The 17547-nt window shown below is 44.4% G+C and overlaps 1 protein-coding gene across 2 annotated transcripts in view; it reads right to left on the bottom strand.

Annotated features, from left to right (window-relative positions):
- The window catches only part of OSCP1 (organic solute carrier partner 1), a 31419-nt gene extending 14986 nt beyond the window's left edge, over window positions 1–16433 (bottom strand). The window contains exons 1-3 of one of the 2 annotated variants that reach the window (XM_025379771.1): window positions 16207–16433; window positions 10303–10332; window positions 5368–5522 (exon numbers count right to left, since the gene is read on the bottom strand). In XM_025379771.1, coding sequence (XP_025235556.1) covers window positions 5368–5522; window positions 10303–10332; window positions 16207–16318 — 297 coding nt within the window. In that variant the 5' untranslated portion in view covers window positions 16319–16433. The remainder of the gene's footprint in view (window positions 1–5367; window positions 5523–10302; window positions 10333–16206) is intronic. The other variant, XM_025379781.1, reaches the window with a different exon arrangement.
- Window positions 16434–17547: the final 1114 nt, after the last annotated feature.

Genomic DNA, 17547 nt, shown 5'->3' on the forward strand with positions numbered 1-17547 from the left:
CAGTGGCCGGATCTCAGCTCACTGCAAGCTCCGCCTCCTGGGTTTACGCCATTCTCCTGCCTCAGCCTCCCGAGTAGCTGGGACTACAGGCGCCCGCCACCTCAACCGGCTAGTTTTTTGTATTTTTTGGTAGAGACGGGGTTTCACTGTGTTAGCCAGGATGGTCTCGATCTCCTGACCTTGTGATCTGCCTGTCTTGGCCTCCCAAAGTGCTGGGATTACAGGCTTGAGCCACCGCACCCGGCCAAGTTCTACAGCTTTCTAAGAATCATTTTAAATGATGAACTATGTGGATATCAACAAGCCATCTCCACATAGGTGTGGTATGAGCATACACGAAAGATCAGAAGGGAGGAACAGTGAGTACCAAAGTGGTGAAGACAGGCTTCGTGGCACAAGTGGCCTTATATAGCCCTCGAGGCAGCTGCAGGATTTCAACTGGCTGAGGGCAGAGGAAAGGCATTTCAGTTGAGGGAAACAGTACATGTGAGGGCCTGGAGGCAGCAATGAGTATGTTATTTTTCTGGGAGAAAGAGGAGAATGGCCGGAGGATAGTTTGTGTTGGGGATGGCAGGTAATAAAGTTGGGTAAGTATGGCAAATAAAGATGGCAACCATAGAAACTGGGGACTGCAGGAATGGGGAGGGAGGGAGGGAGGAAGGGGTCGAGGGTTGAAAAACTAACTATTGGGTACTATGCTGACTACCTGACTGATGGGCTCAGCTGGACCCCAGACCTCAGGATCATGCAATATGCCCACGTAACAAACCTGTGCATGTACCTCCTGAATATAAAATAAAAGCTGAATTATTTAAAACAGAATCAAGTTTTTGGGGAGATACACAATATAATTTAGACTGGCTGTAGTAGAAGTTAGGGGGTTAAAGTTTGCTGAGCTGACATGATCAAAGTGGTGACTGAACGAGATCTGGCAACGATGAGTTCTGAGAGACGGGAGAGACTAGTTAGGGGGAGTAGCTAGCACCTGGTTCCTAAAAGGATTACAATAAATATCTATTGATTGCATGAATGAAAGAAATGTTGTTGGAGTAATCCAGACTTAAGGCCTGGAAAAAAGATAGTGGGAACAGAGAAGTCAGGGAAAGGAAGACCATGTGCTGTTTAGAAGGAAAAGCTGTCAGTAGGTGGTGACTGCCTAGATTTGAGGGATGATGATCAGGGTGGTCCAGAAGGACTGCAGCCTTTTCAGCCTAGTGTGGGTGGGGAGGGATGATGCTATTGATGGAGGAAAGGACATCTGGGGGATGTGGGAGTGGAGGAGCCAAGAGAGAAGATGGACAGTTAACTTAAGGACATGTCTGGGCAGGATTGAAACTATAAACAACTACCATCTGAGTGTCGTGCCAAGCACGTGTATATATATTACCTCATTTGATCCCATTTATTCTTCACAAGAACTCTACGAGGTAGGTATTAGCCCAGTTTAAAAATGAAGAAACTTGCCTAATTTCACATTGCTGGTAAGTGCAGAATGATATTTGACCTCAAGACTATCAGATTCTAAGGCACTTGCCAGGACCCTGCTACACAATCCCATTTCTCCTACATGCAGTCAAACATTTCCACTTAGAAGGTGGCATACAACCAGAATAGCTGGCCAGGAGCGGTGGCTCATGCCTGTCATTCCAGCACTTTGGGAGGCCGAGGCAGGTGGATCACCTGAGGTCAGGAGTTTGAGTCCAGCCTGGCCAACATGGTGAAACCCCATCTCTACTAAAAATACAAAAATTAGCCAGGCGTGGTAGTGTGTGCCTATAATCCCAGCTACTAGGGAGGCTGGGGCAAGAGAATTGCTTGAACCTGGGAGGCAAAGGTTGCAGCAAGCCGAGTTGGTGCCACTGCACTCTAGCCTGGGTGACAGAGTGAGATTCTGTCTCAAAATAAATAAATAAATAAAAATAAAACAACCCCCAGAAAACAGGAATAGCCTGGTGTGTGTGCATGGGGGTTGGGAAAGTATAATACTGGAGATACATATTTGAGACTCTGCCATCATGATCAAATATTAAGTGCTCGTATATAGGAAACCATGCTAGAAATAAAGGATAAAAACAGGTGCAAGAGGAAGGAATGACAGTTCAGAGTAATTCAGTAAATTGGGTCTCACAGCTAGTAACTTGTAGAGCTAAGGCTTAAACTCCGGGTTTTTGATTCTAAATTCTGTGTCCTTCCTCTATGGACATTTAAACTTCCTCTTCTTTTCTTTTTTTTAAATTTCTGACATGGGCGTCTCACTCTGTTACCCAGGCTGGAGTACAGTGGCATGAACACAGTTCACTGAAGCCTCAACCTCCTCTGCTCAAGCTATCCTCCCGTCTCAGCCTCCTGAGCAGCTGGGACTACAGCTGTGTGCCACTGTGCCCAGCTAGTTCTTCCAACTTTTAGTAGAGATGAGGTCTCACTAGGGTTTTTTCTAATATGTTAGAAAATATTAGAGATGGTTTTTTGCTATGTTGCCCAGGTTGGTCTTGAACTCCTAGGTTCAAGTGATTCTTCCACCTGTGCCTCTCAAAGTGCTGGGATTACAGGTGTGAGCTACTGTGCTCAGTCTCTAAACTTTTTTAAAGGCAGAGAGAGAAAAGCAAGCAGAACTGAAAAGATAATTAATATTTATTGAACAGCTATATGCCAGGCCTAGGTATGTTCTCATTTAATCCTCCCAATAACTGATGAAGTAGCATTTATTTTCCCCATTTTACAGATGAGAAAATGGAGGCTCAGAGTTAAAGTAACTTTTTTTTTTTTTTTTAGACAGAGTTTCGCTCTTTTTGCCCAGGCTGGAGTGCAATGGTGCGATCTCGGCTCACTGCAACATCCGCCTCCCAGGTTCAAGCAATTCTCCTGCCTCAGTCTCCCAAGTAGCTGGGATTACAGGCGCGTGCCGCCTGGCCCGGCTAAGTTTTTGCATTTTTAGTAGAGACGGGGTTTCACCATGTTGGCCAGGATGGTCTCGATCTCTTGACCTCGTGATCTGCCCGCCTCGGCCTCCCAAAGTGCTGGGATTACAGGCATGAGCAGTGGCTGGCTGAATTAAAGTGTGCCTGGCCGAATTAAAGTAACTTTCCAAAGGTAAATGGCAAGAGGTAAGAGGGCACAGTTAAAGGCAGTCTGTCTCCCTGAGTCTTCTAAGTACCAGTAATAAGTGAGTGCTGACTCTGCAAATCTAACTTCCACCATCAGTCATCATGATTTTTAAAATTTTTCTTTCTCTCTCTCTATTTTTTTAGAGACAGGGTCTTGCTAAATTGTCAAGGCTGGTCTTGAACTCCTGGGCTGAAGCGATCCTCCTGCCTTGGCCTCCCAAAGTGCTGGGATTACAGGCATACGCCATTCCACCGACCTTTAAAAATTTTTTTGTAGAGATCTGGTCTTGCTAGGTTGTCCAAGCTGGTGTTAAACTCCTGGCCTCAATCCCGAAGCACTGATATTAGAGCTGCAAGACACTGTGCCTGGTAGTTCTTTCACATGATGGAGGAAGTTGTAAAGGAATTATAATTATATTTTACATTAACTAAAGACCAAACTTTAAAGATTTCATTAGTTTCCCCCTAACATCCTATTTCTGTTCTGAAAAACCATCCAGGACACCACATTCCATTCCACTGTCCTGTGTCCTTGGGCTCCTCTCGGCTGTGAGTTTCTCTGACTCTCCTTGATTTTGGTGACCTTGACAGTTTTGAGTACTGGTCATGTATTTTCTAAGCATGACCCACAAACAGTATTCGTGTGATGTTTTTCTTATGGTTATCCTGGGGTTTGGAGTTTCGGGGAGGAAGACCACAGAGGTGAAGTGCCATTTTCATCACATCATGGCAGGGTACATACTGGCAACGTGACTCATCACTGTGGACGTTACCTTGACCATCTGGTTGGGGTAGTTTATCAAGTTTCTCTACTGTAAAGCTAATTATTTCATCTCTCCTTTCCATACTGTACTCTTTGAAGTGCAGCCCCCACCTAAGGAGGGGGAGTTACAGTCTCCCTTCCTGAGGACAGAGTATCTACGTAAGTCATTTGGAATTCTTCTAAACAGACTTGTCTGTCCTCTGCCATTTATTCATGTGGAATTATTATTATTATTATTATTCAGAGGTAGATATATTCTTTAAGGAATTATTATTTAAAAAATCACAGCATTCCAATACTTTGTTTCCCAAATAAATAGGTATGTTCACATTATGAGTAAAGACTGCTTTTGAACTTGTTCTAAAAAATATCTGGTTTCTACAATGCAGAGCTGAGATTTGTGAAGAATGAGGCAGAATTAAAGTTTTAGGGTTGAGTGCTTTTTAAAAATTTTTTATTTATTTTATTTATTTATTTTTGAGATGAAGTCCTACTCTGTTGCCCAGGCTAGAGTGTAGCAGTGTGATCTCGTCTCACTGTAACCTCCACCTCCTGAGTTCAAGTGATTCTCCTGCCTCAGCCTCCTGAGTAGCTGGGATTACAGGCGCGTGCCACCACACCCAGCTAATTTTTGTATTTTTAGTAGAGATGGGTTTTCACCATGTTGGCCAGACTGGTCTCAAACTCTTGACATCAAGTGATCCGCCTGTCTCGGCCTCTCAAAGTGCTAGGATTACAGGTGTGAGCCACCACGCCCAGTCAGGGTTGAGTGCTTTTACTGTGTTAAGGCATGTATTCCTGCGGTTCATAAATATGGGCATGAAAGCCAGCACTCTTGTCTGGGTGCAGCGGCTCACACCTGTAATCCTAGCACTTTGGGAGACTGAGGCAGGAGGATTGCTTGAGCCTGGGAGTTCGAGACCAGCCTTGGCAACAAAGTGAGACCCCATCTCTACGAAAATTTAAAAATTAGCCAGTGTGGCTGGGCCGGGAGGCGGAGGTTGTGGTGAGCCAAGATCGCGCCATTGTACTCCAGTCTGGGCAACAAGAGTGAAACTCCATCTCCAAAAAAAAAAAAAAAAAAAAATTAGCCAGTGTGATGGCATGTGCCTGTAGTCCCAGCTACTTGGGAGTCTGAGGCAGGAGAATTGCCTGAGCCTGGGAAATCAAGGCCACAGTGAGCTATGATTGTGCCACTGCACTCCAGCCTGGACAACAGAGTGAGACCCTGTCTCAAAAACAAAACAAAACAAAACAAATCAAACAAATAAAACCCAGCACTCTCTTTGGGCAGGTGGAACGACATAAACAACAGAGGGGTTGTTGTGGATGATTTCTGAGGTCTTTCCCACTCTGAAACTCAACAACTACTAGTATTTACACATGCCTGTTTCTTGCAAGGAACTACTGCATACATCATCTCACGTGACCCCAGTCTATGATCATCCACAAAAGGTACAAAAAATGCAATCAAGATGACAAAGGCAGCTGTCTGCTCACCTTATCCATGCTGGCCTGGTTCAGTTTCATAATGGAGGCATGAGCCAGGCGCTCATAGACAGTCCTCAGGGCCTTCTTGGAGTAGAGCTCTTGAGGCTTGAATAATTCCTCCATAAACTTTCTATTGAACATGGTGGAGATGATGTCATTCAGAACTGCAGAGACAAGAGAGAACACAGCTGAGCAAAGTACTGAAGCAAGCCTATCCCAAACTGCTCTTTGTGTATGAGTACAGGAGCCGAGCACGTACAGTACAGATTGGGGATGCTGTGTGCTTGGTGATATCAGCTCCCTGAGGGGACCACACAGGTGTCCCGGTAGAAAGCAGGGCTCTGAGAGTGCTTTATGACACCATTTCAGGGCAGACATAAATGACGACGAGGCACCAATGTGTTGTGCTTCAGAGATTATAAACTCCTTATGTAAATATTATCTCACTTGATGATAAGAGGAATATTTCTTTCTTTAAAAAAGATTACTGGCTGGGTGTGGTGGCTCACGCCTATAATCCCAGAGCTTTGGGAGGCCAAGGCTGGAGGATCACTTGAGGCGAGGAGTTTGAGACCAGCCTGGGCAACACAGTTAGGCCCTGCCTCTACAAAAAATTGAAAGCAATTAGCTGGGTGTGGTGGCGGGCCTGGAAGCTGAAGCAGGAGGATCGCTTGAGCCCAGGAATTTAATACTGCAGTGAGCTCTGATTGTGCCGCTGTACTCCAACCTAGGCCACATAAGGAGAGCCTGTCTAAAAAATAAAAATAAAAATTCATCTAATTTTTAAAAGCAAATCTAAACATTTTTTTTTTTTTTTTTTTGAGACGGAGTCTCGCTCTGTCGCCCGGGCTGGAGTGCAGTGGCCGGATCTCAGCTCACTGCAAGCTCCGCCTCCCGGGTTTACGCCATTCTCCTGCCTCAGCCTCCCAAGTAACTGGGACTACAGGCGCCCGCCATCTCGCCCGGCTAGTTTTTTGTATTTTTTAGTAGAGACGGGGTTTCACCGTGTTCGCCAGGATGGTCTCGATCTTCTGACCTCGTGATCCACCCGTCTCGGCCTCCCAAAGTGCTGGGATTACAGGCTTGAGCCACCGCGCCCGGCCTAAATCTAAACATTTTTACTTAAAATTAAATATTATAAAAATGGGGCCAACCACGGTAATTGACTCTGAATAACATCTGATGCAAACAGACAAGTCTGCCCACTGGTTAGAGACGAAAACACTTGCAGTGTTGCTATAAGACATGTACTTTGAATAGCACCATTTTTGAATGCCTTAATTTCCACATTTGATCCATAATCTTAATACTACAGTGTAGTGCTATATCTCACACTGCTGTTCAAATGGAAAATTTCCCTCTGGTGAGAAAGAAGTGTACAAACCAAAGTGTCTATAGTTTTAGGTCTTCATTCATCCAGATATTTTGCACTACTGAATGAAATATCACTAGTTAAGGGCCAGGAAAACCCTCAGGTATGAGAAATAGGAACAGATATGGTTGAACATAGATTATCCTTAATTAAACCAGTTATCCTGGCCTAAATGTGAGCATATATGGATACCGAGAACACACACTTATAGAAATTCAAATTTGAAAGAAAACTGGGTTACTTAAAATAATTATACAAAATCACTTATTAAACATGAGCAGTTATTATTAAAATATGGAAATTCCTCCTCCTTTTGTTGAACACAAAGGACACTCCAGATGATTGCCTGTGGCCATATCTCTTTAGAGCAGAGGCAAGGGAGAGCAGTGAAATTATTATTTGAGGTACTCTCTACCTGTAAGTAATTGACAGAAGTACGCTGAGGGCTCAGGCCAGCATTTTAAAGCATTTCAACACATTTTATGGGGGAAGGGGGAGCTGAGGGCGGTTGTACTTACATGGAAGAGCTACAGAGAGAGGGGAGAGGGGATACATTCCCAACACACACCCCCCCAGTGACACAAATGAACTGACTGTGGCTCCATACAGAAATGCTAAACTCACACTTGACCTTTAGATTTTACTCTAGACTTGATCTTATTACTCAGTGAGGGAGAACCAAATCGATTACCAACACAGGGTGTCCCTGACATCTGACAATTTCAAACCATCCCAGCTTGCCCTTAATGTGCCCTAACGTTTCCCCACCGTGGACAGCGCGGAGAGACATAGAACTCTGTCAGGTTTGCCTCATGCCTGACCACTTCCCTTGGACTGAAACAAGAAAGAACCTGCAATAAACTGGGTTTTCTAAACTTTTTCTTACCATAGCCTACATAAAATGCAGCATTTGCAAGGAAACAGGCACAACTGAAAAGCTATACATAAGTCCTCAAAACAGAGAATATGAAGAATTTTCCACAGACTTATGTAAGCCAGGGAGGAGGAGTGCTGAAGAAGAATTCAAGTTAAAGCATCACATCAACTCTGGCTAGGTTAATGCTTACAAAGAGCTACTATTCACCTAGGTGCTGAGTCATTTCTCTGGGGTCTTTGAGCCCTTACTAGGAGCTCCGAAAAGAGCTTAGACCCAGATAAATCAGTTCTGGACGAAAGAATACCCCAAGGTGATTGTTAGCTACTCGGGCAAAGTGAAAAGCAAATTGAAGTCTTTCCCTGTGGAAAGTGAAGCGCTCTGGAGCACCATGGCTCCTGGTGCAAGAGCATGCAGACAATTCAACTGCTGGGAAGAGCATGCAGACAATTCAACTGCTGGGTTCTGTCCTTGTGGGCAGAACAGTGAGTACAAATGCCCCCAAAGAGGAAATGGCAGTTTAATGGTTGGGCCAGGACACCTAGGGCTCCCTCTTCTCGTTTCATTCTTTGGAAATAAGATAGAGGCACACGTTAACGTGTTTTTGTCTTACAATTTGCTTCACCCAGCCCTTGGCTGAGGCAGACCTATTAGGTACCAGACACTGAAATAAACACCACAGGCACAGAGAGGAAGGAGATGTTATCCTGGCCCTAGAGAAGCAGCACATCATCTTTAAGTTAAACCTGAGGAATAGTTTTTTTAAAAAAATTAATGTATTTTTTATTTTTTTTCCTTCATCCTAACATCCCCGGATAAATAGTTTTAATCAGACCCACCCATCAGTCTAAGTGTTGGTTTTTGGCATGCAGATGAGTTCTGCATACTTTTCACGAGGCTGGAATATACTAGGAGCCAAATTTCATCAGAAAGAGGCTAAGGCAGGGGAGGGAAGGGATCTTTCACAGGAGCTTCAGAAAGTTGGTAATTGGGTTCTCAACATAGCAAGCTTCGTCTTGGGTTCGGATTATGAAGCCAGTTTCTGTTCATTATTTTTGAACACTTATGTTAAAATAAATTTCGATGATTCAATTATGTATATGAAAAGCTCTCAAAATCCACACTTCATATCTGAAATTCTGCCATGCATCAAGGGAAGGATGGGTCAAAAATTGCTCAAGGAGAAGTGTCAAAGGATGGTTGTGAAATATAATAAAAGTGTATCAAGCACTTCAATTGGGCTTTTTTTCGAGCCTGGTCTGATGAAGTAATTATCTTGATGAAAGCAATCAAGTTTTTACCAATTACCTCTGCTCTAAATTGACTTGTTTATGGGAATATGAAATTTGGAGCCAAGAATTTAGAGAGAGGCTAGGAAACCCCTCCTGAATAGTTACCATGTTTGAATCCTTTCTATGTCCCAGGCACTGGGCTTAGAACTTTATATGCACTATCTCATTTAAACTCCAAGACAACTCTGAATTATTATCCTCATTCCTTTTTTTTTTTCCCTGCCAGACCACTTATCATTTTATATTATCCTCCTTCTATTAAAGAGGGAAACTGAATCGGAGAGTTTAAAGTGCAAGGCCACACAGCTGGTGATGGAGCTGAAATTAAAATGAGGTCTGTTTGATCTAATGCCTGTGCTTTTAAATATTATTATTATTATTATTTTTGAAGTGGAGTCTCACTCTGTCGCCCAGGCTGGAGTGCAGTGGCATGATCTCGGCTTACTGCAACTTCTGCCTCCCAGGTTCAAGAGATTCTCCTGCCTCAGCCTCCCAAGTAGCTGGGATTATAAGCGCCCGCCACCACGCCCGGCTAATTTTTGTGTTTTTAGTAGAGACGGGGTTTCACCAGGTTGGCCAGGCTGGTCTCAAACTCCTGACCTCAAGTGATCCTCCTGCCTCGGATTCCCAAAGTGCTGGGAATCACTTTGGGAATGAGTCACTCACCTGGCCTGTTAAATATATATGTTATCTTCTCAGCATACTTGGTGTGGTGAGAGCATTTAAAATATTGAGGATGGCTGATGATAGGCACACACCACACCCAAATGTCAAATGACAGAAGGTACCTGAGATATTTAAAGGCTGAGAAAGGCTAAGGCTTTATTCTGAGGAGCTGACAACTTTTTCAGGTTTGCTGCTTATAGTAGGTAAGGGGAAACTGAAGCTTTTGCATGATGAGGCCACACTGCATGCATGATGTCATGCCTTCTGCCCACAGTCCTGGCAGCCATGCAGTTACATGCTTCAATTTTTCTTGGTTGCTCTGTGAGCTTAGGAGAATGGCTCAGGGAGGGTCACTCATGTTGAAGCACAATTCTTTGGTTACATGACACTTTAACAAAGTCGTTTTAAGGACTATCAAATAGTATGACGTACCCAAAAGTATAGCTATTGCCCCAGCTGTCCCTGCAAAGTTTGGAACTGAGAAAAGGAGACAGATCCCTCAGGTACAGTATGGCTTTTTGGTCAGAGTTTGCTTAGTTTCCATCTTACGTGCTGTATTTATTCCTCTTAAGTAAAAGATTCAAATGTATAACCAATATCTCAGCTAAAGACAAACTCATGCCTATTTTCTTACTTTGACTTTGAAATGTTTCAAGCGGTCCCACTTTAAGCCCTGCTGATAAAGGCCTGAGTGAACCTGTGGATGCACACTGAACACATGCAGCCCAGAGTTAGCATACCTCGTTTTCTGTCCACCTCTGTCCATTCATCTACATGAAGCATACAAAAAGAAAACACCAGTTCATGAAGCAAGAACATTATTTTCGAGGAGGTTTTAAACATACCAATTCCAATGATCTTATCTATGAAACTTTACTTTTCATGTTGGCATTTAATGTCTACTGTGAACACACTGCCTTCTATTTGAAACCTTTAAAAGGATGATGGATAACAACACATTTCAAAAAAGCCCAAGAAAGGCTATGTCTTACGGAGAGTGGCCTAAGAAGAGAGTAAACGGAGGAGGATTAGTTATCCTGTGGTTCATCTTGAAAGGCCTAAGAAGCCCCGCTCTCTAATGCTACAAGAATACATATCATCAGTAGCAGGCTTTTAAAGATGCTAGCCTCCATGAGGAAGAATAATTCCAAGAACAGGCAGAGAAAAGAGTTTCTTTGTGTACAATCTGAGGTTTCTTTTCTTCTTCTTCTTCTTTTTTTTTTTTTTATTAATGTAAGATTTCCCTTTCTAGAGGACAGATGGAACTGCTCAAATTAGAAAACTTGAAATGTGAATTAAAAGGAAAATGTCAGCATTTGTTTCTGTTTTACTTTATATATATATATATATATATATATATATATATATATATATATATATATGCATGATTTCCATGTAAAAAGAAGAGAATAATGATGGGACCACTATGAAGAAAGCTTCTGAGGACAAAGGCAGTTGGGGAGATCCCAAGAGGAGACCAAATAAGGAAAAATGCAGTTGGCTAGAGAAATCGGTGAGAATCAAGACTCTACTGGTTGAAACCTGGTTCTACTTACTGGCTACATAAACTTCAAGCAACTTGTTTAACCTCAGTTTCATTTGTAAAATAGGGATTATAATAGTACCTACCTCACAGGCCTATTGTGGGGATAAATGCATAACACACATCAAATGCTTAGCTGGCTTCCCTTCAAGTTCTGTTTCCTCTACTGAGGGACATTAGACAATACCCATAAAGGATGGAAGATGACTTTTTTTCTTTCCTTAATTTTTGGTGGGGATTTCAATCTAGAAGAACCACCCCCAGATACAAAAGTTCTATACACATCTGTATTTTTAAAACATTTTGGCCAGGCACAGTGGCTCATGCCTGTAATCCCAGAACTTTGGGAGGCCAAGGTGGGTGGATCACCTGAGGTCAGGAGTTCGAGACCAGCCTGGCCAACATGGTGAAACCCCATCTCTACAAAAAATACAAAAATTAGCCGGGTGTGGTGGTGCATGCCTATAGTACCAGCTACTTGGGAGGCTGAAGCAGGAGGATTGCTTGAACCCAGGAGGTGAAGGTTGCAGTGAGTGGAGATCGCGCCACTGCACTCCAGCCTGGGCAACAGAGCAACACTCTGTCTCAAAAAACAAAAACAAAAACAAACAAACAAACAAAAAACCCAAAACCATTTTGTAATTCATAGTTTCTTTTGGAAACATTTGCCACTAGATTGTGGTACGAGGGGTGATTTCTGAAGTTATAATCAAAGCATATACATGGCTTCTTCAATACATAATACCAACAGCTCCCAAGAGAGCAGTCTGAAAGCATGCCCAGTGCCATATCCTAACCAGCTGCAAAGTGTGTTCATTACAAGATCACACTCCTCTGGGAAAATTCACCATCTTCCCCCACCAAGAGTCATGGGCTTTTGAAAAGACAATATTGGGAGAGCAGCACCAAGAGTTTGGCAGATACTATTTTCTTTGGCACAATGTCCACATCTATCTTTCTGTGGCATTTATTTTTTATCTGTTTATTTTGAGAGGGAGACTTGCTTTGTTGCCCAGGCTGGAGTACAGTGGCGTGATATCGGCTCACTGCAACCTCTGCCTCCCAGGTTCAAGGGATTCTCCTGCCTCCGCCTCCTGAGTAGCTGGGATTACAGGCATCTGTCACCACGACCGGGTAGTTTTCGTATTTTTGGTGGAGATGGGTTTTCACCATGTTGGCCAGGTTGGTCTCGAACTCCTGACCTCAGGTGATCCCCCCCCACCTCGGGGTCCAAAAATGCTGGGAATATAGGCGTGAGCCACTGTGCCTGGCCTCTGCAGCATTTATTTAACTGGTTGTCTAGTGGCACAGACTTGTGGGAATTCAAGGAGGTGGCGTTTTAATCCCCTTGCAGGTGTGTTTGGGAATAGTGGTGCTGCAAGAGGGTCATCTCTGAAGGGCAGTGACTCGCTGATAAAATTGAACTGGCAGATGCTCCCAAAGGCAAGCAGGCTGAGCGCCAGCAGGGGTCTCTGTAGTGCTGTGTGCTCCCCTACTCCTTTCTTCCTGAGAATCCAGAGAAGAGAAACACCCTCTTTTTCTATTATTTCTCCAGATGACTTATTTGTGACAACTCCGCTTTAGTTCTATTTTGAGTGGGGCAGGCCCACGGTTATTCAGAGCTAGTCGTTAAACTGGAACTAGAAAAATAAAACCAGAGTCTCATTGCCCTTTGGTTGCTCCTGCTACACTGTGATTGACCTGTCTTGGAAAAATCACTTTGTGGCCACATGCCTCAGTTTCCTCTCCTGTAAAATGAGGAATTTAAGCAAAATATAATAAGGTCTTATTTATCAATATTTTTAAGAGGCAAAGGTAGCTTTTATTATTCTCGCCATTGCTTAAAACAGGAGACTACATTCAATATGCAACACTCAATAGTTGCCCCATAGAGAGAGCACTTCCTTTCTGTTGAATGCTAAACTAGAGGCTGCATTGTAGGGGAAGCTGCAACATCTGCCTTGGCCTTGTGGGAACTGGGAAGGCCTCCAGGAGACCAATTAGTCATATAAGATAATGAAAACATCTAGAAGAAATATGATTTCCATTCAAAGCTTCGAAGAGGACTAGTTTACCAAGTCTATGTTTTATAGGCTCCTGTGTACAGGGATATGTTACAGGGGCTCCCGCTCCTGCAGCCACACCAACTTTAAATGGTGGAATAGGTGGAAGACATGAGTGTTTCTCAGTCCTTTGAATCCTATGCTCTCTACCCTGCTTTCTCACTCTATCTTCTACAGATGTCCAGCTGCCAACTACTTTGTCGTTGCTTTGATAAAAATCAGTGGGTATATTGGATATATATTTTTCAAACTCCTCCCTCTCCTCCTGACCTACCAACCCCATAAAGATTCTGATATAGTCCCCAAGGTATGGCAGCAGAGTAGAGTGGTGGTTAAGGGGACATTGGCTCAGTATGAGCTTTGGAGCCTGATGCCTTGGGCTCAGATCCTTTACTTTTCCTCTTATCAGCCATGTAACTCTGGGCAAATTAGTCTTAGTTTCTCCATCGGTAAAATGGGGATAGTAATATTACATATGTGTTACAATAGTTGGGAGGATTAAGGTTTTTAAGAGAAGCCCTTGGTACAAAGTAAGTGCTTGATTTTTCATTGTTTCATTGTTGATTGTTGTCACTGGAATCAGTTACTGGAGTGGACTGATCAATAGCCCTACCTCCAGTGAATGTCCAGAAGGGCTGCATCAGGCTCCATACAGTAGCTCACATAGTGTTTGACACTCAGTCAAAATCTGTGGAATGAATGAGTGTGCGAATGTAAATTACTAAAGATGGCCGAAACTCCCTAAAATCATATTTAGCAAAACCAGAATAAAGGCTATAACTCCTAAAGGTAAAGCTGTCCCCTAGTATGCAGAGGGCCTTGCTCAGACTTCCTGTTGAAAGATACCTATTACTCATTGTGTTAAACATAATAAGTACATTATTTCATTCAATCCTTACAACTTTGCTTTAAGGTATATATATTATTACCATTTTATGGAGAAACAGGTTTATAGAGGTTACACCCGAAGGTTGTGCAGTTAGTTAAACGGTAAAGCTGGAATTGGGACGCAGGTCTGTAAGACTCCAGAGAGTATGTTCTTAATTGCTAATTTACACTATCTTCCAAGATGCAGACTACCTACCAGTCTGAGGACTCCAGCATGTCACCTCATTGGTGCCACTAGCCTGAATGAAATCTGATCACACAGGCACCAAGGAAAACAGAACCCTCTCACAGAAAAAATAACAATGCTATATAAAACTGCCAATTTAGATAATCAGTTCAACAAACATTTATTGATCACTAATTTATTCTGGTCTAGGAATTATGGTAGGTGCTGGAGTACAAAGATGAATAAGACAATCAAGCAGGAGATAGACATATACACAGATCATTTCAGTATAGTATGGCCAGTGATAAGCTAGCAAGGAGCAGGCATGGGGTGCTATGGGAGCATAGGGTGCTATGAGAGCATGCGCAGGCCCTTTCTGCATATATGGGGGGGCTTCCTGAAGGAGATGATTCTTAAGCCGAATAATGCAAGATCGAAGGGGAAGAATGTAGGGATGGGAATTACTAGCACAGAAACACGAACAAACATGGTTTAAGCGGAGATCTATAAGCTGTTTGGTATTACTGGGAAACAGGAGGCAGGCAGTGGTAGAAGAAGGGACTGCAGAGGAAGACAGAGATCAGATCAGGAAGGGCCCTGAAATGGCCTGTGCAAAAAGGTCTTAACCCAGACGGCAGTGGAAAGTTGACAAAGGGTTTTAGGCAGGGGCAAGTATGGACAGATACGCATTTTAGAAAACTCACTGGCAGCAATGTGCAGAATGAATGGGGGGGTATGTTATAGGGAGTTATTTTTAGCTTTTATGCATGGACTTGGACTCAGTCACATACACACAATAGTTAATATCTGAATAAGTATGTTTAGCATCTGAATATGTATGTGGAACATCAATTGAGCATACAAAGATTAATGGAGAGAATGTTTTAACTGGCGGCCATATCAATTGCCTTTTCAACTTTTCCTCCTCTACTTTGAAATATAATATTTCCTTCATAATTAATCCTAGGAAATTTGGTATAAGCAAGTTGTTTGCTGAGAAGGGAGGAAAAGAGGAAAAAGAACAGAGTGGCAGAGTGTTCTGAGTCGTCATTTTTCTGGGGATTAGTGTGGTGTCCATAGGAGCCAGATTTTGCATTTTTGAAGCTCTCATATTATTTTCACAATTGTATTCCCCTCCAACACTTGTGAGAGTTATAACTTTCTTATTTTTTCATATTTTTCTATATTATTTTAGAATCCCAAATTTCTAGAAGTACTTCTGAGATGAGTAAGACCAATCTCCAGCTTATGTGGTAAGATACTACCATAAAGGAATGAAGAATCAGAACCTGGGCCGGGCGCGGTGGCTCATGCCTGTAATCTCAGTACTTCGGGAGGCCGAGGCAGGCGGATCACTTGAGTCCAGGAATTCGAGACCAGCCTGGGAAACATGGTGAAACCCATCTGTACTAAAAATACAAAAATTAGCTGGGCATGGTGGTGCATGCCTGTAATCCCAGTTACTTGGGAGGCTGAGGCACGAGAATCGCTGGAACCCGGGAGGCAGAGGTTGCAGTGAGCCGAGATCGTGCCACACGCTTCAGCCTGGGCGACAGAGCGAGACTCTGTCTCAAAAAAAAAAAAAAAAAAAAAAAATCAGAACCTGTTCCTTGGGAGTAAAGAGGACGCTTGGTCTAGCAAGGGGTATGATACCAGATGGTGGGCAGCTGGGACTCCTACATTTGGAAGGGACTGATTGACAAGAGAGACCGGGAAATCACCTCTCCCATTTGAAGAAATGGGGAAATTAGGTAGATCAGGCACCCTCGTGTCCATTGGGAGTATTAAGCTCTTCTGCTGTGAAAAGAGCTTTTGGGGGATTTGACTCCTGAGGGGCTCCAAATGGATGTGGCTTGTAAGAAAGGTCCCTGGTTATAAGAGTGAAGTGTGTAGGAGTGCGGGTCTGGCTGTGGGTGTTAGGGCGATGATGAGAGGGCGGGGCTGCGGGCTGCGGGTCTGGCTGAGCGGGCCGGGGGCCTCTCACCTTTGCGGGCCTTGTCTCCCGGGATGTTCTGGGCCCGCAGCCGTTGGTCCAGGATGTAAAGCATCTCCCCGCCCAAGTTCAAGAAGAGCAGCGGTAGCGTCCGCACCGACATGGTGCTGGAAACGAGCGGGGCTGGTGAAGAGCCCCGGGGTTAGGTAGCCAGTGGCCTGGAGGCCAGGCGGCAGCGTCCCAATAGTCTGGTTGCTGGGGCAACGCCGCAACGGGAAAAGCTAGCCAATCAGGAGGCGGTTTGGTGGGAGGTGCCCTGAGGTCGGGCGCTAATTGGTCTGGGTGGCGGACCCTCCCGAGGGGGCGTTGCCCGTGGCTGGAGAGCTGTGCTTCTGAGAGTAGGTCTTTCCCTCGGAAGGGCGAGGGCCGGGCCGGGCCATGGTCTGGGGGTGGTGTTGACACAGCCAGCCCGGAGCTCGGGACCCCGGCCGCTGGCGCGGGGCCTCAGGTGCCTACAGGAGAGAAAAGCCCAGGCAGAAGGGCATTAGAGCAGACTTGGGTCAGACGGACCTGGGTTGGAATCACGGCTCGTGATGTCTTGCTGTGTGACTTCGGGCAGGGTTTGAGCCTTGGCTTCCTCTTACGTAACATGGAGCTGGCATTCACATCGCAGGGCGGCTGAGAGGAATCAGTGAGATCGTGGAAAGGCCCCGAAAGCACTCAGTAAAAATGGTAACTGACTTTTCTTTTAGATGGGGGAAGGATCAGAAGTCCTGAGTCGTTTGCATCGCCTCCCAAAAGTTTACTTGAAGTGAAGCCCCTCCTGGTTTCATACTCCATGAAGCAAACCGGTCCCGTCCGTCCCCGTGTGTCCGGCTCCCAGAGGATGCGCCCTGGGGGCTCTGTGAAGTTCCCTTCTCAACGCTGTTCGGAAGGCCTCCCAACCATTTCTTTTTTTCTTTTCTTTCCTTTTTTCTTTTTCTTTTCTTTTCTTTTTTTTTTTTTTTTTTGAGACGAAGTTTTGTTTTTGTCGCCCAGGCTGGAGTGCAGTGGCGCGATCTTGGCTCACTGCAACTTCCACCCTTCAGGGTTCAAACGATTCTCCTGCCTCAGCCTCTCTAGTAGCTGGGATTACAGGCGCCCGCCACCATGCTCGGCTAATTTTTGTATTTTCAGTAGACACGAGGTTTCACCATGTTGGCTAGGCTGGTCTGGAACTCCTGACCTCAAGTGATCTGCCCGCCTCGACGTGAGCTATCACGCCCGGCCCAACCATTTCTCTTTGAGGGCAGCGACTCCCTTCTTCACCTTCATCTTGAGCTCGAAGATTACTTTTTGCCATCTGCTGTACATTTGTACTCTGATGAACAACCATTTCTGTAAGTTTCAGTA

The sequence above is a fragment of the Theropithecus gelada genome, chromosome 1 (genome assembly GCF_003255815.1).
Source record: "Theropithecus gelada isolate Dixy chromosome 1, Tgel_1.0, whole genome shotgun sequence".
Taxonomy (NCBI): Eukaryota; Metazoa; Chordata; class Mammalia; order Primates; family Cercopithecidae; genus Theropithecus; species Theropithecus gelada.